Source organism: Aotus nancymaae, unplaced genomic scaffold (assembly GCF_030222135.1).
Source record: "Aotus nancymaae isolate 86718 unplaced genomic scaffold, 86718_ANA_hifiasm-v0.15.2.pri h1tg000004l, whole genome shotgun sequence".
Classification (NCBI taxonomy): Eukaryota; Metazoa; Chordata; class Mammalia; order Primates; family Aotidae; genus Aotus; species Aotus nancymaae.
Window position 1 is genome coordinate 59790315 of NW_026988415.1, and position 26219 is coordinate 59816533.

Sequence of the window (26219 nt, forward strand, 5' to 3'; positions counted from 1 at the left end):
ATACGTCCAGCACAAGTGTAATATACAGAATCTATAAGAAACTTAAACATTTTTTAAAGTTCAGGGGTACAAGTACAGGTTTTTTACATAGATAAACTTGTGTCATGGGGGTTTGTTGTACAGAGTATTTCATCACCCAGGTATTAAGTCTAGTAGCCATTAGTTATTTTTCCTGATCCTCTCCCTCCTCCCACCCTCCACCCTCTAATAGGCCCCAGTATGTGTTGTTCTCCTCTACGTGTCCATGTGTTCTCATCATTTAGCTACCACTTATAAGTGAGAACATGCAGTATTTGGTTTTCTGTTCTTGTGTTAGTTTGCTAAGAATAATGGTCTCCAGCTCCATCCATGTCCCTTTAAAGGACATGCTCTTGTTATTTTTTATGGGTGCATAGCATTCCATGGTGTATATGTACCACATTTTCTTTATCCAATCTATCACTGATGGGCATTTAGGTTGATTCCACATCTTTGCTATTGTGAATAGTGCTGCAATGAACATATGCATGCATGTGCCTTTACAATAGAATTATTGATATTCCTTTGGATATATACCCAGGAATGGGATTGCTGGGTCAAATGGTATCTCTGTCTTTGGTCTTTGAGAAATTGCCACACTTCTTTTTGACAATTTACAAGCAAAAAACAAACAACCTTATTAAAAAGTGGGCAAATGACATGAACAGACACTTTTCAAAAGAAGACATACATGACTGACAAGCATATGAAAAACCTCAACATCACTGAACATTAGAGAAATGCAAATCAAAACCAGAATGAAATACCTTCTCACAGCAGTCAGAATGGCTGTTACTAAAAAGTTGAAAAATAACAGATGCTGGCATAGTTGTGGAGAAAAGGGAATGCTTATGCACTGCTGGTGGGTCTCTAAACTAGGTTAGCCATTGTGGAAAGCAGTTTGGCAATTTGTCCGAGAACTTAAAACAGAACCAGCATTTGACCCAGCAATTCCACTGAATCAAATGCTGATTCTGTTTTAAGTTCTTGGACTAATTGCCAAACTGTTTCAACCAATACCCAAAGGGATATAAATTGTTCTGGCATAAAGACACTTGCACATCTATGTTCATTGCGGCACTATTCACAATAGCAATGATGTGGAATTAACCTAAATGCCCATTGATGGTAGACTAGGTAAAAGAAATGTGGTACATCTACACCATCTAATAGTACATAGCCACATAAAAGAATGAGATTACATCATTTGCAGAGTCATGGAAGGAGCTGGAGGCCACTATTCTTAGCAAACTAATTCAGGAACAGAAAGCCAAATACTGTATGTTCTCATTTATAAATGTGAGGTAAACATTGAGTACATATAGACACAAAGAAGGGAACATCAGACACTGGGGCCTACTTGAGGATGGAGGGTGGGAGGAGGATGAGGATAAAGAAACTACCTATTGGGTACTGTGCTTATTACCTCAGTGATGAAATAATTTGTACACCAAACCACCACAAAATGCAATTTACCTGTATAACAGACCTGTACATGTACCCCTCAACCTAAAACAAAAGTTTCAAAAGTGAATAGATCAATCAATCTTGGAATGTTTTCATGATAAAATTTTATTAGGCAATAAAGACAAGTTAATGACTTCAAAATAAAATAAATATTATTTCTTCTGTCAAAACCCATGTTTACTGGTTTTTTTTGTTTATTTGTTTGTTTGAGAAGTATGTTTACCATATATATTTTGGGCCTAATTCTTCCACCAAGTGGAGCAGGAACAAGCTGGCAAAAATGAAGGCCTGTGTCTTGCCTCAGACAACACTGTAAGTGTATCCTTTCCAGTTTTCAACATTCCCAAAGGAGTAAGTGCCAGTGTGGTATAACTAGTAACAATTTTCCTGCAGTATTTTCCTATCTAACACAGCTCCACAAAGAGTCTTTCAAACCCTGTGACCAAATCCTCATTATGATGCTGGAAATTCTATTACCCTAATAGAATTTTGATCATTTTGCTTAATGCTTTGTCCCTATGTAAAGATTCAAATATCCTTCAAGCCTCATCATTGCCAAATATATTCTAGTATAGATTAAATGAGTTATTCAGTCTTGTCTTGCAAGTTTTGATTTTGTTAAAGAGGGTATGAAGAACTTGAAAACACTGTGGAGAGAAGATGGAATCAGCACTGAAAGATACAAGAAGGAGAAAAGGAAGGTGGAAATAGAGAGATAAATGCTATTCACCCAAGTAGCATTTATTGCCAAGCACTGAGAACTTCTAATCTAGCTACAATTAAACTGGTGTTAATGGATGGCACTAACCATTTCTGCATATTTTGTTGTTTTGTTATTCAGATGTTCATTTTTAATAGATCTGGGAATTCCAGAAAAATTATTTTAGTCAAACTAAATAGAAGTACCATTTTAGTTGTAACATTTTCACTTGTGCTTATAAACTGAATAAGTGCTCTTATATTTTTAAAAGTAAGATAAAAATAGAAAACTAGCATTTATATATGATCAGTGAATGCACTTTTCTAAAGTTGTCTATCTTTTTTTTTTTGTTCTTGCAGCAAACAGGACTTTGAGTCGACAGATGAGGTAAGTGCAAAACTACCTGAAAATCAAACATAGTATAATAACAAAGTAGATTCTGATATTTGCAATAATAATATTCTTTTAGTTAAGTACCTTTGCTAGACTGAAAATGCAGGTAAGTGAAAGAAATGATGGTCACTTTGCTTTTAAAATTATATAAACACTTACATACTTATAATGGCTACAAAACTAGTAATCATTCATAAAATTTTTATCAGCTGTCAGTTTATGATTTAATTTGCCTATGCTTATTGCAATGTTTGTTTGAAATGTTCTATTTTTAATTTTTGTGTGTACATAGTAGGTGTATTTATTTCTGGGGTACAAGAGATATTTCACTGACCACATATTCTCTGCTTTAGAAAACTGAAATCTGTATGATTGATTAAATAGCAAATTTAGTTTTGATATGCTTCAAAGCCTTGTATTGCCATGCAAGTCAGCAACTTAAAGTAAAAATATTTTCAAGTATTAACCTAGTACATATGCATATTATCTTAATAATTGCTTTTAATAGAATAATCAAATAGAGAAAAACTTATTTCAACACAATAAAAAGTACAATGTCCTCTTTTGTGCTTTTAATCATTTTTTTCCAGTTACTGGTATACTGCATTCATTACAATTATTCAGTAATTCCTAAATTACCTTAAAAAAGTACTTCAGTTCCCCACTTATAATTAGTTGAAGCTTTTCAGTGTTGTAGCAACATCATAATCTTTCAAAAGTCACTACAGCTCTATATAAATTCTCAGTAAAATCTGTAACACCCTTAATTTTTATTTCCCAAAGTTTTCATTATTTCAAAAATCAGCTTTAACAAAGTCATACCTACCATCCAACAAAATTTCCAGTTTTTAAAAATATACAATGAATAAAATGTGCAAAGGAATTTAGTAGGCCATTTTGCTTTTGTTTTAATTTTTTCTTTTTATAAATAGAAATGGAACTTCTCATTGGTTGCCCAAAACTTTTCCTCAAAATGCATGGAATTCAGGATCATTTTTATACTGTTTGTAATATAATTGATTTTTTAAAGTAAGAACTGATAAGGCTAAAGGAAGCTCATAGAAACTGTTTCTCAAAAAGTGAATTAATCTTTTAATATTCCTAAAATATGTCCCATTACACAGGAGTCTGTGGATTGCTGATCTTATGATTGATGTGTATCTGTTCCATGGACAAGCCTTTTTTTTTTCTTACAGTCAGAAGACATTGAATCATTGATTCCTAAAGGATTGTCAGAGTTTACAAAACAGCAAATTCGCTATATTCTGCAGGTGAGATCAGGTCAAGAATGGATGTGTGAAATCAACACTAACAAACAGCTCCCTAGGTTGCTTCCGTTAATTAAGAACAGAAAGTTCCAAATTAAAATCCTGTTTCCTAAGAGCTGATGATTCTTTGATTAGACAAGGGTTATATTAAAGTTTAGTCAGATCACCAAAAATTATATTAAATGACTAGCATTCAGGAAAACATTCTGGAAATATTACTTCCTTCTGTGGAATGCCTTTATTCACTCCTCAGTGCTTTAGTACAATCTGACTCTATCTCATAGTTTTTACCTTCCTCTTCTGCATTCCACCCTTTCCCCTACCACACCTACCCTACCTCATCATTGGCAAGGAGAGATGGACAGGCCAGTTCCTAACTTTTCTTGAATTGTGGAAGACTAGAGATCACTGGAACAGTAAATTCCCCATGAGGAAAGGAGAGATCACAGATCAAGATAGGTGCTAAGGAATGGGCGCGGTGGCTCATGCCTGTAATCTCAGCAGTTTGGGAGGCTGAGGTGGGTGGATCACTTGATGTCAGGAGTTTGAGACCATCCTGGTCAACATGGTAAAACCCCGTGTCTACTAAAAATACAAAACTAAGCTGGGCATGGTGGCACGTTCCTGTAATCCCAGCTACTCAGGAGTCTGAATCAAGAGAATTGCTTGACACAGGAGATGGATGTTGCAGTGAGCTGATATAGTGCCACTGCACTCCATCCTGGGAGGCAAAGCAAGACTTCATCTCAAAAACAAACAAACAACAACAACAATAACAACAACAAAAGTTAACAACAAAATCAGATAGATGCTAAGTATATATGACTAAAAAGAAGAGTACATGTTTTTCCAACAAATGAACCTAAAGATAATCTAGTTTTGTCTGGTGACGCCAATTTCTAAGTTTGATATTTGGTCTCAGGTCTTTGTTGATTATCCAAGTATTGAAGCTGGTATCATGTTTATGAAAATTAAATAAAATATTTTTGGTGGCACTTTGTATTATAGATGGTGGTTTGGGGAACACATATGCTCCTCAAAACTTGAATCTTGGAGACATCCTTGATATTATCTCCAGTGATGGGATGTCCATCCAAAGTGCATTGGAGGTCTATTTTTTTTTGAAAACTCTTTCTGAGGATCTTTGCATCTAAGTTCATGAGAAACATTGGTTTGTAGGTTTGTAGTTTTCTTTCTTTTTTTTTTTTTTTTGTTACTCTGGTTTTGGTATCAGGGTAATACAAGCTTCATAAAATGAGTTAGGAAGTGTTTCTTTCATTTCTATTTTCTAGAAGAGACTGAATATTTGCTCTTGATTCTTTTTTAACATTTGATAGAATTCTCCAGTGAAAATATCTAGGCCTGGAGATTTGGTTTAGGGGAATTTTAGAAAAAAACTAAATTCAATTCCTTAGGCTCTTCAAATGATTTGTTTTATATTGGGTGAGTTATGGTATCCTGTGTTTTTCAAAGAAGTAGTCCATTGCTTCTAAGTTGTCAAATCTATGCATGTATAGTCGTTCACATTGTTCATAGTATTTTATCCTTTTGATGGCTGCAGGGTCTGCATTGCTATTCCCTATTTATTTTCTGATATTAATATTTAGTGTCTTCTGTTTTTCTTCTTTGTCAATCTTCTTAGAGGTTTATCAATTTTAATTGACTTTTTCAAATAAGCAGATTTTAGTTTCATTGGTCTTTGCTATCGTTTTCCTGTTTTCAGTTTCATTGATTTCTGTTTTAAAATTGCTAAAAGAATAAATTTTTAATGGTCTCACCAAAAAAATAATAAGTTTCCATTTTTATCTTTATCACTCCCCTTCTTTGCTTGCTTTTGATATATTTTGCTCTTATTCGTCTAGTTGCTTGATGCAGGAACTTAGGCTATTGATTTGAAACCTCTCTTGTTTTCTAATATAAGTATTTAGTGCCACAATTTCCCTTTTAGCATAGTGTTAGTTTTCTTTCTAGAATGCCAGTAAGATAGAACCCTTCACTCCCCTGGAAAGGGGGCCGAAGCCAGAGAGCCAAGTGGTCTAGCTCAGTGGATCCCACCGCCATGTAGCCCAGCAAGCTAAGATCCACTGGCTTGAAATTCTTGCTGCCAGCACAGCAGTGTGAAGTCAACCTGGGACGCTTGAGTTTGGTGGCGAGAAGGGCATCCACCATTACTGAGGCTTGAGTAGGCGGTTTTCCCCTCAAAGTGTAAACAAAGCCACCAAGAAGTTCAAACTGGGTGGAGCCCACCACAGCTTGGCAAAGCCGCTGTAGCCAGACTGACTCTCTAGATTCCTCCTGTCTGGGCAGAGCATCTCTGAAAGAAAGGCAGCAGTCCCATCAGGGGCTTATAGATAAAACTACCATCTCCCTGGGACAGAGCACCTGGGAAAAGGGGTGGCTGTGGGCGCAGCTTCAGCAGACTTAAACTTTCCTGCCTGCCAGCTCTGAAGAGAGCAGCAGATCTCCCAGCACAGCACTTGAGGTCTGCTAAGGGACAAACTGCCTCAAGTGGGTCCCTTATTCCCATGCCTCCTGAATGGGAGACACCTCCCAGCAGGGTTCAACAAACACCTCATACAGGAGAGCTCTGGCTGGGACCTAGTGGGTGCCCCTCTGGGACGAAGCTTCCAGAGGAAGAAATGGGCAGCAATCTTTGCTGTTCTGCAGCCTCTGCTGGTGATATCCAGGCAAACAGGGTCGGGAGTGGACCTCCAGCAAACTCCAGCAGACCTGGAGCAGAGGGGCCTGACTGTTAGAAGAAAAACCAGCAAACAGGAATAGAATCAACATCAACAAAAAGGATGTTCACATGAAAACCCCATCTGAAGGTCACCAACATCAAAGACCAAAGGTAGATAAATCCACAAAGATGAGGAAAAAGTAGCATAAAAAGGCTGAAAATTCCAAAACACAGAATGCCTCTTCTCCTCCAAAGGATCACAACTCCTCACCAGCAAGGAATCAAAACTGGATGGAGAATGAGTTTGACAAGTTGACAGAACTAGGCTTCACAAGGTGGGTAATAATAAGCTCCTCCGAGCTAAAAGAGCATGTTCTAATCCAGTGCTAGGAAGCTAAGAACCTTAAAAAAAAGGTTAGAGGAATTGCTAACTAGAATAACCAGTTTATAGAAGAACATAAAAAACCTGATGGAGCTGAAAAACACAGCACAAGAACTTCGTGAAGCATACACAAGTATGAATAGCCAAATCAATCAAGCAGAAGAAAGGATATCAGATATTGAAAATCAACTTAATGAAATAAAGCGTGAAGACAAGATTAGAGAGAAAAGAATGAAAGGGAATGAAGAAAGCCTCCAAGAAATATGGGACTATGTGAAAAGACCAAACCTGCGTTTGATTGGTGTACCTGAAAGTGACAGAGAGAATGGAACCAAGTTGGAAAACACTCTTCAGTATATTATCCAGGAGAACTGCCCCAACCTAGCAATACAGGCCAACATTCAAATTCAGGAAATACAGAGAACACCACAAAGATACTCTTAGAGAAGAGAAACCCCAAGACACATAATCGTCAGATTCACCAGGGTTGAAACGAAGGGAAAATTGTTAAGGGCAGCCAGAGAGGAAGGTCGAGTCAGCCACAAAGGGAAGCCATTCAGACTAAGAGCGGATTTGCATGGTAATGGATTTCTTTGGCCTTATTCTGTTTGGGATATGCATAGCTTCTTGAATATGTATGTTACCAGTTTTTTCTAATTTGGGAAAGTTCTCAGCCATAATTTTTTTGAATATTTTTTCAGCTCCATTCTCTTTCTCCTTTCTTCCAGTACTCTGAACATGAAAGCATGTGTTATACACTCACAGGCCTCTAGGCTCTGTTTAATTTTCTTCTAATTTATTTGTTTCTAATATTCAGATTATATACTTTATCTTGTTCTATCTTTAAGTTTACTAATTCTTTCCTCTGTTCTCTGCATTCTGCTTTTTAGCCTACCATTGAGAGTTTTGTTGCTTTGGTATGGTTTTTGTTTGCTTGTCTAGATTTTTTTTTTTTTTTTTTGAAATGGAATTTCACTCTTGTTGCCCAGGCTAGAATGCAATGGTGCAATCTTGGCTCTCTGCAACCTCGGCCTCTCAGGTTCAAGCGATTCTCCTGCCTCAGCCTCTTGAATAGCTGGGATTACAGGCATATGCCACTAGGCTGGGCTAATTTTTGTATTTTTAGTAGAGATGGGGTTTCTTCATGTTGGTCAAGCTGGTCTCGAACTCCCAACTTCAGGTGATTTGCCCACCTAGGCCTCCCAAAGTGTTGGGATTACAGGCATGAGCCTCTGTGCCCGGCCACTTGTCTGGTTAGTGACCTTTTCAGTTCCAATATTTCTGTTTAGGTATTTTTTATGTCTTCTATTTATTTGCTGAGAATTTCTATTTTGTTGTTGAGACAATGTATTTTTACAGTCTCTTTGCAACTTCTTGTTGAAGTATTTTATGATGGTTGTTTTGCATGCTTTATCAGGTAATTCTAACATTTCTATTATCTTGATGTTGTCATCAATTAAGTGCTTTTTCTTACTGAGTTGAGATTTTTGTTGTTCTTGGAATTATCACTGATTTTCAATTGACCCTGAACATGCCTGATCTCCTTTGATCTTAGAAGCTAAACAGGATTGAGCCTGGCTAGTACTTGGATGTGAGACCTGGCCATTTTTATGTTGTCACTCTCTGGGTCTCATTCAGATATTCAAATATCAGAGAAAGTGTGTGCACTACCTATTACGGCCAGCTGGTGGTGGAAGTAGAGGTTCCCCCACTCAGCTTCTCTTGATGTCATAGGGTGAAAGCCCAAGCTCCCTTCCCAGTCTCAATTGATATCACAGTGTTTGGCATTTCATTTTTGACCAGTGGGAATGAAAGCCCCATCTCTTCACTCTGCCTTTTCTGACACTGTCCTAATGAATGTGTTGTGTACCTCTATAGAGCCTGACAAGGGATAAGTCTAAGATCTCTTCTTGGCCAGGCACAGTGGCTCAAGCCTGTAATCCCAGCACTTTGGGAGGCTGAGGCGGGAGGATCATGAGGTCAAGAGATCGAGACCATCCTGGCCAACATGGTGAAATCCCATCTCTACTAAAAATACAAAAATTAGCTGGGCATGGTGGCACGTGCCTGTAATCCCAGCTACTCGGGAGGCTGAGGCAGGAGAATTGCCTGAACCCAGGAGGCGGAGGTTGCGGTGAGCCGAGATTGTGCCACTGCACTCCAGCCTGGCACCTGGCAATGTGAGACTCTGTCTCAAAAAAAAAAAAAAAAAAAAAAAAATCTCTTCTTGGCCTTTGATTATCTGTGTGGAAGTAGAGTTGCAGTTTCTTCTGTGGTGTTGGTTAAGGTACATTGGTTACTATCTAAAAGTTTTCTTTCCGGCTAGGCTGACCCTTTCATGGTCCTTTGGCTAGAGAGGAAAGGCTTTTCTCAGGACTTTTGTTGTTCATTGATGTAATTAGATTACCAGCTTCCCCAACGTTGATCTAATATATGAAGCAAAAAGAAAACCCAGGAACTCATTGCTGTGTCATTTCTCAGGTCCCAAGATTCCTTATCAATCATCTCTCTTTTCACCAATCTGAGTCTTTTTATATTTGTTTTATATATAATGTCCGGGACTTCTAGTTGTACTTAGCAGGAAGGCTAGGGAAAAGTATTTTTTTCTTCCTTTTTTTTTTTTTTTGGTGAAGTAACAAAAGCAGAGATTTATTGAAAATGAAAGCACACTCCACAGGGTGGGAGTGGGCTGAGCAATTGGCTCAAGAGCACAGTTATATAATTTTCTGGGGTTTAAACGCCCTCCAGAGGTTTCCCATTGGTAACTTAGTATACATTCTATTTAAATGAAGTAGTGGTCTGTTATCAGCCAGATTGGTTTCAGAAAGCGACCAATCAGAGGCTGAAGTTACAAAGTTACACCTTAAACAAACATCTGCTTGGGTGTGGAAAGTATTTCTACTCCATCTTTGCAGAAGTTGAAGTTGTCTGTTTTTTAAATCATTTTTCTTTAAAGAAATGAGATTAATCTAGTAAAAGAGTTTCCTCTCTCTTTAAAATTTGAGATGAGCCAGGTGCAGTGGCTCATAACTGCAATCCCAGCACTTTAGGAGGCCAAGGCTGGTGGATCATTTGAGGTCAGGAGTTCAAGACCAGCCTGGCCAACAGAGTGAAACCCATTCTCTACTCAACAGATAAAAATTCACTGGGTATGTTGGTGTTTGCCTGTAGTCCCAGCTACTCAGTAGGCTGAGGTGGGAGAATTGCTTGAACCCGGGAGGCGGAGATTGCAGTGAAATGAGATCATGCCACTACACTCCAACCTAGGTGACAGAGTGAATTCCAGTTTTAAAAAAAATTGAGATGGCTCTATACGTTAAAGTTAAACTTAATTCGTATTATATTCTTTTCACCTCAGGCAAAATTCAGGAAGTTGGCAATACACTTAGGGAGATTCATTTTATTATTTGATGATTAACTGTCTCATCTCTTCTAATCTTTTAAATAAAGAATAATGTAAAATTAAAATTTTGCTAATAGAATTCTACCTTGTGGCAAAGATGATACTTTGCCATGGCAAAAATAATAAATACTTGTTATAAATACATAGCTATGCTATCTTCAGGACTATTATTTGGATTACTTAAACACATTATTGACAAAATGCCTTGTATCACTATTCTAATTTGCCATGTCAAAGTAAAATTATTAATAAGTTTGCTAGTAGGAACAAAAAAAATTAGATAACTTTCACTTATATTGCCTATTTTCAAATGTTAGTAAAAAATAAACCATTAATCCTTTCTTCCTCCAGATGAGGGGTATGTCTGATAAGTCACTCCGGTTAGTACTGTCCACATTTAGCAACATACGGGAGGAGCTTGGACATCTTCAAAATGACTTGACAGTAAGATTTATTTTTATATTTTCCAAAGCCTTTCTAATTCCTAGCTTCCTGATACAGAAATAAAGATGTCCAGTATATCTTTTTAAAATTTAATACAGCACAATATTATGCTTACTCAGACAAAGCTCAATTATTTTCTTCAAACAGTTAATTGGCATTAAGAGAGGAGAAAAGAGGTATCTAAAGTATAAATGAAAGAATGTTGGATGTGCACGTATTATTTAGTTTACTACTAAAACAATTTAATGATTAAAGCCAGAGAGTAGTTTGCAAAATTAAAATAATCTGACTCATTGAAGGTAAATTCCCCCTTTTTCATATTTCTAAAGCATTCTCTGAATTTCCATTAAAATATAATAACTTGAAAACATTTTTCTCTAAAAAAATTTTTTTTTTCTGTTTTCTATTTTAATTGATGTTCTTGGTGCCATCAGCTAGATACATTCAGAATGCTTTCCACACTTAGAATAATGCCTTGAGGACTTTGGAGTAGTTTTGTTGTTTCTGGGTTATGATGAACATATTTAGACTCTAATTTAAAAATTTACCACCTGCTGGGATTAACAAGGACTCTTCATAGATTGGAAGAAAACATTAAAAGATTTCGGAAGGTTCTGTTTCATTTCATGTGCGGTTAGTCAGTCCATCAAAATGTCTCTTTCAATGAAGGTTTTAGAAGTTTCAATCATTTCGTATCCCATATTGTCTTAACTTTTAAGATTTTTGCCTTATTAAGCAAGTACAAATGAAACAAGTGCTTATTTAAATCTTCCAAGGTAAACAAGTCTTTGTATTATGTGACTGTTGACAAGTTTCTGTAATTCTGAATCATAATAAATAATTTATGCTTCTAGTCTCTGGAAAATGACAAGATGAGACTTGAGAAAGACTTATCATTCAAAGATACTCAAATAAAAGAGTATGAAGAACTCTTGGCATCAGTGAGAGCAAATAATCAGCAGCAGCAGGTAAATTGATGCTTTTATTGATGTTAAACTAGATTAATAGCTTTTCATATACACAATTACTGGCACATTGGGGTTATGAGATATAATCAAGATAGAATTAAAATATGATGGAAAAATTTGTTGATATGAGAATTGATAGGCTTTGAGCATTTCCAATGGCTGAAAGCCCTCTCAGAAAAACAGATACTCATATGTATTTTAGATATAAAGTATATAGGGCAAACAATTACTTATGCTGTTGGGCGACCAGAGTTGTATAAATACTAAAAATCTAGGTTCATGCATTTATTTAATCTACTAACATGTCAATGAAAAAAGCTGTTGTAGACCTTAACACATGTTTGTGCAATAAATAAATGAATGAAAAAACTCTAGATGAGTTCTCTGGATGTCTGAGCAGAGAGAATTCCTAGGAAATTGTAAGTAGTCTCTAAGGCTTACCTGTTCCTGATCTTTACTCCTATGACTGTCCCAAATTCTTCCTCAGTTACTAGTTGTCACATAAATAATCAGTCATATGGTCATTTTTGTGCCTACTAGAAAGCAGGGTACAGTATTGTCACAGAACAGCAAGGATCTGATTGTTAAAATGAGATATTATAAATTCATCTAGTCATGATTCCCTCTCACTCAAAATAGGACAGTGAGACTAGAGGTGACACTATAATATCTTACATGGCTGACTTAATGTACCATGTAAGACCAAGAGTATAAGAAAACTGGGCATGGGAAAATAATTACTTGATTCGATTAAATGAATCAATAAAAAGACCGCTCCCTCACCAAAAACAAAATGCATTTGTCTTATGTACTTATGTCTTCTTTACAGCAAGGACTTCAAGACTCAAGCTCAAAATGCCAGGCATTGGAAGAAAACAATCTCTCTCTTCGACATACACTTTCAGACATGGAATACAGACTAAAAGAACTGGAATATTGTAAACGTAATTTAGAGCAAGAGAATCAAAACCTTAGAATGCAGGTATTAAAACTTCATTTTAAATACACAGTACTGCCTTAGTTACATCATTGTAATCCTAGCATTGGCAATATAAATAGTAAATATATATATTCTATTCATCTTGAGAAAATATATGGACTGCTTTCTCTCACACACTGTTAGATCTTAATCACTGACATTTGAGCTTTATAGTGCAGTTCCTGAAAATTGCTTTCATTATTTCAATGTCTTAATCATGTAATTTTCATCTAATAATAATCCTTGTAACATAATATGTATTTTCTTCAAAACAATCCAATTACAGATAGTTATTTTGCCTTCTATAGGTTTCTGAGACTTGCACAGGGCCAATGCTGCAGGCTAAAATGGATGAGATTGGCAACCATTACACGGAGATGGTAAAAAACTTGAGAATGGAGAAAGATAGAGAGATCTGCAGACTGAGGGTATGTTGATCTTAATACATTGCATAAATACACAGTCAACGCAAACTTTCTAGCAACATAATGATGGCTTCAAGTTTAAAGCTACAAGAAAAAATTAGTTGTAGGTAGAGTTTTAGAAATACGTCATGGATCCTTTTGTTTTAAATACACATTACTGTATCTAAAATATGATTGTTAAATTATTTTCTAGTTCAGCTTAATCTCTTCTAGGAAAATAAAAGAAGACATTCATTTCAGTGTTTTGGTTTCTATTAACTTCTTTTTGGGATAGGTGGAGGATTCTTTATGATTTTGCCTAAGGCATGCTTATGCAGGCAAAAGCAATATTTGAGATTACCCAGCAGAGCCAAAGCTAGATTTGTAAAAATTCTCACTTAATTTTGAGGGATGATAAATAGCAAGGACTTTATCAAGCATGAGGATAAAAACAATGTTAAGTTTTATGTATCTATAATTGACATCAAAATTAAGATGATATTTGTAAGTATATATTTCCTTATCTTGTAATTCTAGGTTGAATTTACTTAATCTAACCCTTAATTTCCTGATTCCTAATGTAGTAAAATATACTTAAATATTTTAATAAACAAAATAATCACATATTTGTCTCTCAAAATATCACTGTATAATTTTTACCAAAAATCAAAATGAAACAAAATACAATTTGTTTTAAAAACCGACCAATACTTCTAGCAGATTTCTTTCACTGATTTCTTTTCCATTCTAACATTACTGACAGCACTTCAACCTAACCTAGACACATATGAGTTAAAGAGGGAAATGGACAAGATTTGTAGTAGAAGACCTGTCTTGGAGTTGCAGCTATGTTACTGTGTGGAGGTGTCATTTATCCTCTCTGGAGTCTATTATCTGTTTTGTAAATGAAGATTATAATAATGCTTATGTCTGGGCATGGTGGTTCACGCCTGTAATCCCAGCACTTTGGAAGGCCGAGGCAGCCAAATCAAGAGGTCAGGAGTTCGAGATCAGCCTGGCCAATATGGTGAAATACCGTTTGTACTAAAAACACACACACACACAAATTAGTCAAGCGTGGGGGCACACACCTGTAGTCCCAGCTACTCAGGAGGCTGAGACAGAAGAATCACTTGAATTCAGGAGGCAGAGGTTGCAATGAGCCGAGATCGCGCCACTGCTGCACTCCAGCCTGGGAGACAGAGCAGGACTCCGTGTCAAAATAATAATAATAATAATAATATTAATAATAATGCTTATTTCACAGGGCTGCTGTGAGAACTGAGATAATTCATTTAGGAGGAATATTTTGTAAACTGAAAATCAGAATGTAATAGTAGTTATTGGTATTGTAATTTCCTTAATTAGTAATTTAAGGAATCAAAGTTCCTGTTTTCTTAGTTTTACTTTAAATCTTGTGACCTAAGACTGTTACGTAGATAATGTTTAGTACTACACAGCAAAGGCACCTTAAAAAAGGGAGAAATTTGTAATTGATATTTCAGTTCATATTACATACTCATGGAATTCTGTAAAAGTTTATGACTATTGGTATTTTACTTTCATTTCATAACTAGCTGTGTGAGTTTGTGTCACTTAACCTCCCTGGAACTCAGTTACATGTTTTGTAAATGAAGATTGTAATAATACTTATTCTTTTTAAATCCTTAGTCCCAATTAAACCAGTACCAGAAAGATGTTTCAAAGAGAGACGGAAGTTGTAGTGACTTCCAATTTAAGCTTCACGAACTGACAAGCTTGCTGGAAGAGAAGGATTCTCTTATAAAGCGTCAGTCAGAGGTATAAAAGGAAGGGGTTGGGGTGGAGAAAAGTAATACAACTTAGAACTGTGGGATAAATACTTCCCATGGACTAGAAAAGGACACATATGCAGGACTCACTTTATTTCATGAAATAAAATATGTGCAAGTGAGGAAGTAGAATATACATATTTCAGGATAAACAATTCAAATGAAAGTTAGAATTGAAGCGAAAAGTAAGTGCTGTTGTACATTTAATATTTTTAAGACATTGATTTTATATTTCATTAGCATTGAAATTCCCAGTAGACTGTGACCTCCTTACTATGTTATGAGATGCTTCATTAAAGCATGTGTTATATTCCTCCTTGTATCTGTAGCCTGTAGCCCATGATATGGCATTCAATAGGTACTGAAGGAATTATCAAAAATTATGGGTAATATTGTATTGCTATTATGGAGCAAATGGTGCCTGTAGTAACATTCATTGATAAACTCTCTGTTAGGAAACTATATCTGCTTATATATTGAAGTTTCAATACTTTTCTTCTATGGACATAGTTTTAAGGCTTTTCAGAGCAAAAACTTTCACATCCTCATCTTGACAACTATGCCCATTCAATCTCAAGTTATCCTCCAAATTTAGATATCCTGTATCAGTTGCAGGTTCCTGCACAGGCATATAATATAACTTAATAGGTATTGTAAAGCAACACTAGATGATATTCAACAAGTGGGATTAGAACAATCTTACCTCAAGGCTAAAAAGGAGTAAACAGGAAGGGGTGTAGTTATTGTTAGTAACCTTGCTAAATGATTAAATATACTTCTTATCTCATTCTACTTTCCTTCAAATGATTATATTATCTTTTATTTGTAAGGAACTCTCAAAGTTGCGGCAAGAAATATACTCATCTCATAACCAACCATCCACTGGTGGAAGGACTACTATTACCACTAAAAAGTAATGTATTTTCAAATGAAATTTGGATATGAAAATGATGATCATATAATCCAAGTTATTGCATGTTTAACTGATATATACATACTAGACAGGGTTTGGCCTTTTCTACTGGTCAATTATTCTATTGAAAAGTGAATATTCACAAAAAGACATTACTATTGTGGTCAAAAAAATTCTGAAGCACATTTTTCCTGAATTTACAATATCTTAATTACCTTGGAACTGAAAAACAAATAATTTTTTTGTAGAACCACATTAGTTAGGACTCTTTCTATTGCATGTGACAAGAGACCCAACATAAACTGGGACTTTTTAAATTCACTTAAGTGAGATTACTTGGAATACAGATGGATTTTTGTATTCAAAATATGCCTTTATAAATCTGTCTTTCTTTATATCTTGGTTCTGCTCTTTCCTGTGTAGACATCATAATCAGGTAAGGTCTACCCTCATGGTAGCAATATGACCACAGATTACATTCCAGCCATTTAGCAAAACCAAATAGAAAGTACTTATGAATATGTTCAGAAGAAGTCTATTTTGGATATTTCATATAAATGAAATAATAAAATATGTAGTCCTTGGTGTCTGGATTTTTTTCGTTTTGCATAATGTTTGCAGGATGCAACCATGATTTAGCATGTGTCAAGACTTTGTTCCTTTTCTTTGCTAAATAATATCCAATTGTATGGTTATACATTTTATTTATTGATTGATCAATTGGACATTTGGGTTGCTTTCAATTTTTGGCTATTGTGAATAATGCTGCTGTGATCATCTGTGTACAAGTGTGTATGTGTAAGATACATGTATTCATTTCTTTTGAGTATATGCCTAAGAGTGGGACTGATAGGTCACATGGTAACTCTATGTTTAAGGGATTGCCATACTGTTTTCCAAAGCAAAAGCACCAACGTACATTCCCACCAGTAGTGTATGAGGGTTCCACTTTTTCCCCATCCATTTGTTATTATTCATCTCTTGGATTATGAATGTCCTAGGTGGTGGGAAGTGATATCCATTTGGAGTATTGATTTGTATTTCCCTAATAACTAATGTTGTTTAGCAACTTTTCATGTGCTTATTGGCCATTTATAAATCTTATTTGAAGAAATGTCCATTCAAATACTTTTTCTACTTTTTAAGTGGGTTGTCTTTTTATAGTTGAATTACAAGAAATTTTTACATGTTCTCATACAAGTCCCTTATCAGAGACAAGATTTGCAAATATTTTCATTAATTACATAAGTTGTCTTTTCACTATCTTGAGAGTATAATATGCAGCATAAGTATTTAATATAGAAAAAAATCTAATTCATCTTTTTTCCTGCTTGTGCTTTTGGTATTATATGCAAAAAAACTATTGACTAAGCCAAGGTCATAAATATTTACACTCATGTGTATTTTGTCTTATATTAATATAAACTCTCTTCTAGTTACTAATTGTATGATATAAAATTTTTTGTCCTTTCATTTTTGACCTATTTGTTTATTTGAATCTAAATTTTGACTCTTATAAACCACAAATAGTTGTACTTTTTTTACATTCTGCCAATCTCTGCTTTTAGTTGGAATATTTAATGCACTTACATTTAATGTAATTTATAGGTTAGGATTTACATTAGCTATTTTGATATTTGTTTCTATGTATTATGTTTTTTGTTCTTCTGTTCCTCCATTTCTGCCTTCTTCTGTGTAAAATATTTTCTACAGTAGCATTGTAATTCCATTTTCATTACTTATTATTATATTTTTTGAATTTTTCCCCTTAGTTTTACCCCAGAAATTTAATTAATGTTTCCCTGTATAGTTATCTTTACTGATGATCTTTATTTCTTCATATGGATTTGGGATGCTGTCTAGAGTCCTTTAATTTCAGCCTGAAGGACTCACTTTAGTATTTCTTGTAGTACTCCCTTTAGTATTTCTTGTAAAACAGGTTTGTAGTGACAAATTCTCTGAGTTTCTGTTTGTATGAGAATATATTACTTTTCCTTCATGTTTGAAGAATGGTTTTGCTGGATAAAATAATTCTCAGGTGACAGTGATTTTTTTGGTTACTTTGAATATATCATCCCATTGCCTTCTGGCCTCTATAATTTCTGATGAGAAATCAATTGATAATTTTTAATTAAGGATCCCCTTTACATGTTTCTTTCTTACTGCTTTCAAGATTCTTTTTTTCTATGGCCTTTGACAGTTTGATTATTAAGTGTCAAGGTTTGGAGCTCTTGTTTTTTTTCACTATTTGGCATTTATTGAGCTTCTTTGATGTGCAGATTGATATTTTTAATCAAATTTGGAAAGTTTTCAGACATTTCTTCAGCTATTATTCCTTCCACCTTCCTCCCTCTCCTTGTGGAGTTCCCATAAACAGAACAGAATGTATATTTGTATGTTCCCATACAAACAGAATGTTCTGTTTATGGTATCTCACAGTTATCTGAGGCTCTGTTTATTTTTCTTCATTCTTTTTTCTTTCTGTTCCTCAGACTAGATAAACTCAATGGACCGTCTTCACTATTTGTTGATTCTTTCTTCCATCTGCTCACATCGGCTGTTGAGATATTTTAAAATCTAGTTATCTTTTTGACCTCAGAATTACTGTAGTTTCTCTTCAAAGTAATTTCTCTTTCTTTAATAATGTTCTTTATTCAATAAGGCATAACTCTTATCCTTTCCTTTGGTTCTTTAGGCATGGTTTCTTTAGTTTTTTGAACATATTTAAAATAGGTAATTTAAAGGCTATGTAAATATAACATCTGGCTTCTTAATGGACAGTGTCAAGTGATTTTTCCCATTATAGGCAATATTTTCTTGTTTCTTTGCATGTCTTATGATTTTTATTGAAAACTTGACATCGAAAATAATATAATGTGGTAACTCTGGAAATTAGATACTCCCTCCTGCCAAGGTGTTCATTGTTGGTATTGTTTGCTGTTGATGTTATTGTCTTTCGCTTAGTAACTTTTCTGATCTAATTCTGTAAAGTCTGTATTCTTTTCATATGCGGTCAGTGAAGTCTCTGCTCATTTATCTTAGTGGTCAGTTAACATTTAAAATGGAGGTTTCATTGCAAACACGAAACTAGTAAGGATCCTAGTTTTCACTGAGAGGCTCTTTGTGTTTGGACACATCTTCAGTGTTCTGGTAGGCAATTTATAGCTCATCCTTAGCCCCCAGTTCCTGTTTACACAGAGTTTTAAGGTTAGCCAGTAGTGAGGGCTCAGGGTTTTCTCAGGTTTTTCCTTCACATGTGTACAGCCCTGAGCTTCTACATAGCCCTACTCATACTTGTGGCTTTCTAGATTCCCAGGAACATATAACAACTTTCAAAGCCCACTATGGACAATTTATAACTCAGTTTTTCCATTTACCATTTTTGGTCAATTTCCTGTCTACCTGAACTATTGTAGCCACTTCAGGTAGTTGTGATATTAAACAATTTCTATACATGATTTTTGACAAATGTTCCCATGAAAAAGGATTTTCAAATTGGTTAAGTGACAAGTCAAGTCTTTAAAAACTTTAATTAAATTTAAGTTTAATTTGTCAACAGACTAATCAAACAATGACAATAATAATAATGACAATATGGTTTTGAAGGCGGTCTAACCTTGTTTTTTCTTCTAGTGACAGTCAGGCTGCTGCTGGCTTTTACCAAGATTGTTTTAAAATTCCTTTGCATAGTTGGAAAGACACAGATGTCCACAGGACTAATTGAAATGCCACAAAGCTTGTTGATTTAACCAAGATTTAACTGTTTTTCCTAAATAAATGCTCTTTGATTGCTATAAAACTTTATTAATTTTGAGCATTCTGATAAAGTTAATTTTGAATTTTTCTGCCAGGTTTTCTTCTTGTTTTATGGCATAGAGCATTTCTGGAGGTTGTTACACATTTTCACTGAGATCATCTTCCATTACTTCCTTAAGCATGTTTGTTTAAGTTCTTTGTTTTCTCACTATGTTGCCCAAGCTGGTCTCAAATTCCCAGTCTCAAGCAATCATCCCCTTATGGCCTCTCAAAGTGTTAGGGTTACAGGCATGAGCCACTGTGCCCAGCCCTATGAATATATTATAGCTTCTTTGAAGTCTTTGTCTTCTAAATACACCATCTGGTCCTCTTTGAAAGTAGTTTCTGGAGGGAGAGACAAGATGGCCAAGTAGACACATCCAGGAAGCACTTCTCCCACCACAAGAGACCAAAATATCCAGTAAATGAACCAGTGAATTCTCCACTATCTGTTGGTACTTCAAGCAGATCTTTGAAGAGAAATTACTGAGATTTGATAGGTTACACAGATACTAAGGCTGAATAGAGAGAAAGCTGGGAAAACTGCATGGGTGTGCCAAGAACCAGGATTAGTTCCTGGTCCCGAACACCTCCTAAGGAATGGGTGAGTGAAGTGACAGCAGGGCACTCCACTCTTACCGTGAACCTCTGGCATCCTAGCTACAAGAGATCCCACAACTCTTGCTGTCATTTCAATTGTCAAGGGGATCTGCCCAAAGAATAGACAAAGACAGAGCTCTAGCCTTCATGGACCCCAGGGGGTTTTACATGTGAAGCAATTGCAACAAAATGCAGCCATAGGCACCCATCACCCAAGGCTCTCTGGACACATCTGTTCTGCATGTCCTCCTGTCCACAATCCCTCCAAGGCTCTTGCCTGGCTGATTCTGCAAGTGTGTTCACACAGCACAGTCTCCACTGCTAGGCCTGACTGTTTTGCCAGTGGTCCTGCTGGAGTGCTTTCCCCACAGCCTGGGAACTTCAGCTCCCTCAGCACAAGTACCTGACCCCAAGGAGGCAAAGGACAAAGCCACTGATGTGGTTCCAATGCCCCAAGTTTGCAGCACACAGCTCAGGAGTTCTGAGTTGAGATTTTCGTCAGAAGTCAATCTGGGGAGGAGCCCCCAATTTCAATACACTGAGTATGAGGTGTGAGTTCATAGGCCAGTGCAGAAGCAGGGCATGCCTCCCTCTGCAGGGCCTGTCCAGGAAGGGTGAGGGTGTCTGCTAGACACAGTCTTTGCCTGAGAGAGCCCCATGACCCAGAACATCTAACAAATGAAACGTGGATGGAGTACCAGTGATCAATGGAGGCTACCCCAAGGTCCAGAATGGACTTGCCCCTGGGCTTGAATAAGCCACTTAGTGGTAAAAAGTTGTGTTTATGAAACCTGACCCAGTTATAATTTTACACTATAGGATATATGTGTGGCTTGGGAGCTGCCATCACAGTTCAGGATATTTGTATTTTTTTGTCCCACATTTAGCCAGAGACTAGTATATTGGAGGCTCCCTCCCTAACTGCACATGAAAGATTGCAGCCTTGGGCATGCACATGGTTGCCCAGACTGCCATGTATGAACCTGATTTTATTTTTAGCTTCGTTTCCCAGGAATTGTCCCTGGGCCAGAGCAGCTTTTTGTTCAACAGTTTGCTATAGGTTATATTTAAGTCCCTTATGCCATGTTACCTGTGTTGATGGTCTGTCCAGGTTGTGGAATGCTTTCATTTCTTCCCCCACTTTCTGCTCTGCATGTGCCTGAGTGGTTGTGGCCTAGGACATGTGCATAGCCTTCTTGACTCCCATAAATGATTGTGATCCCAGGAGGGCTCTTTTTAGCCGTCTCTTTCCCTATTTCTCTTCAAGCTGCTCTGCCATTTTGCTTGTATTCTAGAGCCTCCAGCCTCCTCTTAATTGCTCTCCACCAAGTCCACCATTATTTCCAGCAATGTTCTTAGACATGGATTTTTATATTATCTGTTTCAAATGAAGTCAGTCCCATCAAACAGAGCTGCAGAGCATTTGTATTTACAGACTACCTGTATTATTTCGTTTTCATGCTGCTGATAAACATATTCCCAAAACTGAGAACAAAAAAAGGTTTAATTGAACTTACAGTTCCATCTGGTTGGGGAGATCTCAGAATAATGGCGGGAGGTGAAAGGCACTTCTTAGGTGGTGGTGGCAAGAGAAAATGAGAAAGATGCAAAAGCAGAAACCCTTGATAAACCCATCAGATTTCATGAGACTTATTCATTATCAAGAGAATACCATGAGAAAGACCGGCCTCCATGATTCAATTACCTTCCCCTGGGTCCCTCCCACAACATGTGGGAATTCTGGGAGATACAATTCAAGTTGAGATTTTGTTGGGGACACAGCCAAACCATATCACTGCCTTTCAACCTGGGAAGAATCTCTGTGCCATTGCACCAAACTGGGGCAGGCACCCACTTTTTCCAGTAACAATCTCTGTTCTGTCAGTGGGCATTGAGGGGAGGTGGCAGCCCATGGTCTTCTTGGCTTGCTCCTCTCATTGTGGAATCTCTGACCAAGGGATATGTTGGGTGGGGTTGATCTGGAACCTAATATTTTCAGCATGCCATGTTTGGTATAGTTTCCATTCTATAAGTAGGGGACAGGGTAGAGGAAGAGAATACACCTTCTCAACCACTCTCTCCAGAAACATGAGCTGAAGGGTGGGAGGTAGTTGGATGAAGCAGGTCATGGCTCAAATATCATAGACTTTCAATGTTATTAACAAGGTTTAGTAGATTTTCTTGAATATTTTTCTATTTGCTGTCCTCCCTAAAATGAGTTCCAGAGACTTTAAATGATTAATTTTTAAAAAATATGCTATTTTCACTAGTGAAAGAATTGAAACATTGTTTTTTTTGTAGAGAGGGTCTGTCAAATTCCTTACTCCTTCATTCTTGAAATCCCACATCTGAACATAAGTTTTTACTGTTTGATCTGTTAAAATGATGAATTATTGAATTTTGAATGTTAAACCAACCTTTTGTTACTGGGATAAATCCTGCTGGATTAATGTAATATCCTTTTCATAAATTGCTAGATCCAATTTGCTAAAATTTTGCTAAGGATCTGACACCTGTATTCACTACGTAGTCTGTACACTATGTAGTTTGTACAAATGTAGTCTGTACATTTCTTTTCTCATGATGCCTCTGCTTTGTCATCAGAGTAATGTTGACGTCCTAAAATGGGTTGAGAAGAATGCACTACCATTTTATATTTTGAAAGAGTTTATGTAAGATTGATATTATTTATTTGTTAATTTTTTTGCTAGAGTTAACTAGTAAAGCCATCTTTGACTGGAGTTGGCTCTGTGTGAAAGGATCTAATTGTAAATTCAATTTTAAAACTTGGCCTATACTTATTCAGATTATCTATTTCTTCTTGAGCGAGCTTTTGTAGTTTGTGTCTCTCAAGGAATTTGTGCATTTCATCTAAATTTTCAGGTTTTTGGCATAAATTTCCCATAATATTTCTTTATTATTCTTTCAAAGACTGTGGGATTTATAGTGATATCCCTTTCTTGATGCTGGTAAACTGTATCTTCTCTTTCTTTGCTATCAGTCTGACTAGAGTTATGTCAATTTTAGTGATATTCTTGAAGAATCAGGTTCAATTTAATTGATTTTCCTGTACTGTTTCTTTGTTTCCTATTTCAGTAATTTCTTCTCCTATATTTGTTTTTTCTTATGTTATTTTCCACTTACTTTTCTGTTTCTGTTTCTTTTCCAGTTTCAAAACCTGGAAACATAGGGCCCTAATTTTAGATGATTCTTCTTTCATAATATAAAATTTGATGCTATAAATTTCTACTTCAGCACTATTTTAGCTGCATCCCACAAGTTTGATCAGTTATATTTTCCTTTTCATTTAGTTCAAAATATTTTCTAATTTCCCTTTTAATTTCTCCTTGGATCTATGGGTGTTTTAGATTTGTATTTTTTTGGTTTCCACATATTTGGGGATTTCATCTATGTATTTACTTATTTTCTTTTTACTTATATCAATTGTCTTGAAAGGCATGCCAACATCTCCAACCCTAATTGTAGATTTGTTTATTTCTCCTTTCAGTTCTATCAGAATTTGCCTCGTGTAATTTGAATTACTGCTGGGAGGTACATAAACATTTAGGATTGTTATGTTCTATTGATGAATGAACATTTAGGAGGGCTACATCTTGTTAATGAATTGACACCTTTATAATTATAAAATCACCCTTTATCTGCATTATGCTTCTTGTTCTGAAGGCTACTTCATCTAATATTAAAATAACCACTCCAACTTTCTTTTGATTAGAAATTGCATGGTACATATGTTTCCATCCTCTTACGCTAATCTATTAGTTTGTTTGTAGTTAAAGTGTTAAGGACTGTATGTTTAAATAGCATATGTAGTTGGGTCTTGAGTTTTTAATCTCATTTCACAATCATTGCTTTTTAATTGGAGTGTTTAGGTCATACATATCTATATGGATAGATTTAAATTTACCATCTCGCTATTTGTTTCGTATTTATCTCAGATTTTCTTTCTTTCCCTTTTCCTCTCTTCTTTTGCATTAATTATTTCTTCATGTTGCATTTAACCTATTTTATTAGCTGATTAGGTATACTTCTTTCTTTTGATTGCTGTAGGGTCTATAGCATTCTTCTTTAAGTGACATTGCCTACTTTCCCATAATATTATATCACATCACATGTAGCATAACAACTTTGCAATAGTAAACTTCCATTTCACCTTCATATGACTAATATGACTTTTACTATTTTTATTTTATATATTTTCTTTTACATATGTTATTAGCCCCCAAATACATTATTATTTTTGTTTTCAACAGTCAATTATATTTTAATTAAATATGAACAATAAGAAAAACAATGTTTTAAATTTATCTACATATTTATCTTTTCTAGTACTATGTACTTTGATTAAATTCAAATTTCTATCTTATATCATTTTCCCTTTGCCTTAAAAACTTCTTTTAACATTTCTTATGCTTCTTTTCTGCTGAAGACTTCTTTTGACCTTTTAAGTCTGAAAACAGTCTTTATCAATTCTTCATTATTCAAAAATATTTTTGTTGTGTATAGATGAGTAAGCCAGTCATATTTTTTAAAAAAGTACTTTAACAATGTTGCTCTTCTGTCTTCTGACTTTCATTGTGACTGAGAAGAAGTTTTTTGTTAACCTTATGATTTTTGCTTTTTGAATAATGTCCTTTCTTCTCTGAGGCTCTTTTTAAGATTCTCTTTCACTGGTTTTCAGCAATTTGATAATGATGTGCCTCCGTAGTTATCCTTATGTTTCTTTTTTTCACATTCACTGAGCTTCTTGGATACATGTGTTTATAGGTTTTCATCACATTTGAAAATAATGTGGTCATTATATCTTCTATTATTTTTCTCTCCTGCCAATCCTGCAGGACTTTAATTATACATACATAAGGACATTTGATATTTTCCACAGTTATCTCATGCTGTGTTCATTTTTTTCAGTTTTCTTTTATGTTTTCTTTTAGATTATTTCTCTTGATGTATTCAAATGTATTGACCTTTTTTTAAAATATAGTGCCTAATCTGCAATTAGTGCCATGTAATTTTTTTTTAATCTTTAGAAGTCCAATGTGGATCTTTTTTATATTCTCTATTTTTCTCCTCATTGTGCTCATGTTTTCCTCTAACTTCTTGAATATGCATTGCATATTTTGTATGTTTCTAATAGATGCACATTTGCCTATTCATTTTTTATCAGTATTGTTTCTTGGTCTATTTCTCCTAATTTATATTTCTCTTCGTTATTAGTCACATCTTCCATTGTATGACTATTCATTTTTTATTGAATACCATGAATTATGATTTTACGTTGTTGAGTTTTCAATTTTGGCTAGGGTATTACTTAAAACATTTGGGGTTTTGTTCTGAGAGTAAATTACTTGGAAACAATTTAGTACATTCAAGCCTTGCTTTTAAACACTGTGAGAATAACCTGCACTTTAAGGCCAATTTTATCCCACTACTAAGGCAGTATTCTGTGGCATCTATCTTATGGCCTCTATATCAGGAGAGCTTTTCACTGTGGTTTGATTAGTGGAACACAAAGCATTACCATCCCTATGAGAGCTCCAAAAATTGCCAGCCTGCTCCTTTCTGGTTGTTATTTCTTAAGTCTTGGTAGCCTCTTCACATATAGGCACACTGATTGGTACTCACCCAGACTCTTGGGAAAGCCTCTACAACTGTCCTGACCTCTCTCTATCTATGTAGCTCTCTTCTGTCTGGTACTCTGCCCCACAAATTCTGGGTGCCTTTGCCTATACTTACTCTTTTATCACCTCATCTTGGTAAAACTGCTGGGATCTGTTTGGCTTCCTTTTTCTTATCCTGTGGCTATGAAAATCTCTCCAGGCAGAGAGCTGGGCACTTGTAGGGCCTATATCATTTGCTTCCCTTTTCTGGGGTCACTGTCCTGTGCTGCCAGTGGTCCATCATGGCCAGAAACAGAAGTCCCTCTACTTTATTTTCTTGAAAACAATGGTTGTCAATCTTTGTCCATTTAAATAG

General features: G+C 35.7%; 1 protein-coding gene across 2 annotated transcripts in view; it reads left to right on the plus strand.

The window, feature by feature from the left end:
• The window catches only part of POF1B (POF1B actin binding protein), an 87832-nt gene that overhangs the window by 51924 nt on the left and 9689 nt on the right, over positions 1–26219 (plus strand). For both annotated transcript variants that reach the window (XM_012464446.3, XM_012464441.2), the window contains exons 8-15: positions 2545–2572; positions 3775–3849; positions 10663–10755; positions 11610–11723; positions 12553–12705; positions 13011–13130; positions 14778–14906; positions 15748–15830. In XM_012464446.3, coding sequence (XP_012319869.2) covers positions 2545–2572; positions 3775–3849; positions 10663–10755; positions 11610–11723; positions 12553–12705; positions 13011–13130; positions 14778–14906; positions 15748–15830 — 795 coding nt within the window. The remainder of the gene's footprint in view (positions 1–2544; positions 2573–3774; positions 3850–10662; positions 10756–11609; positions 11724–12552; positions 12706–13010; positions 13131–14777; positions 14907–15747; positions 15831–26219) is intronic.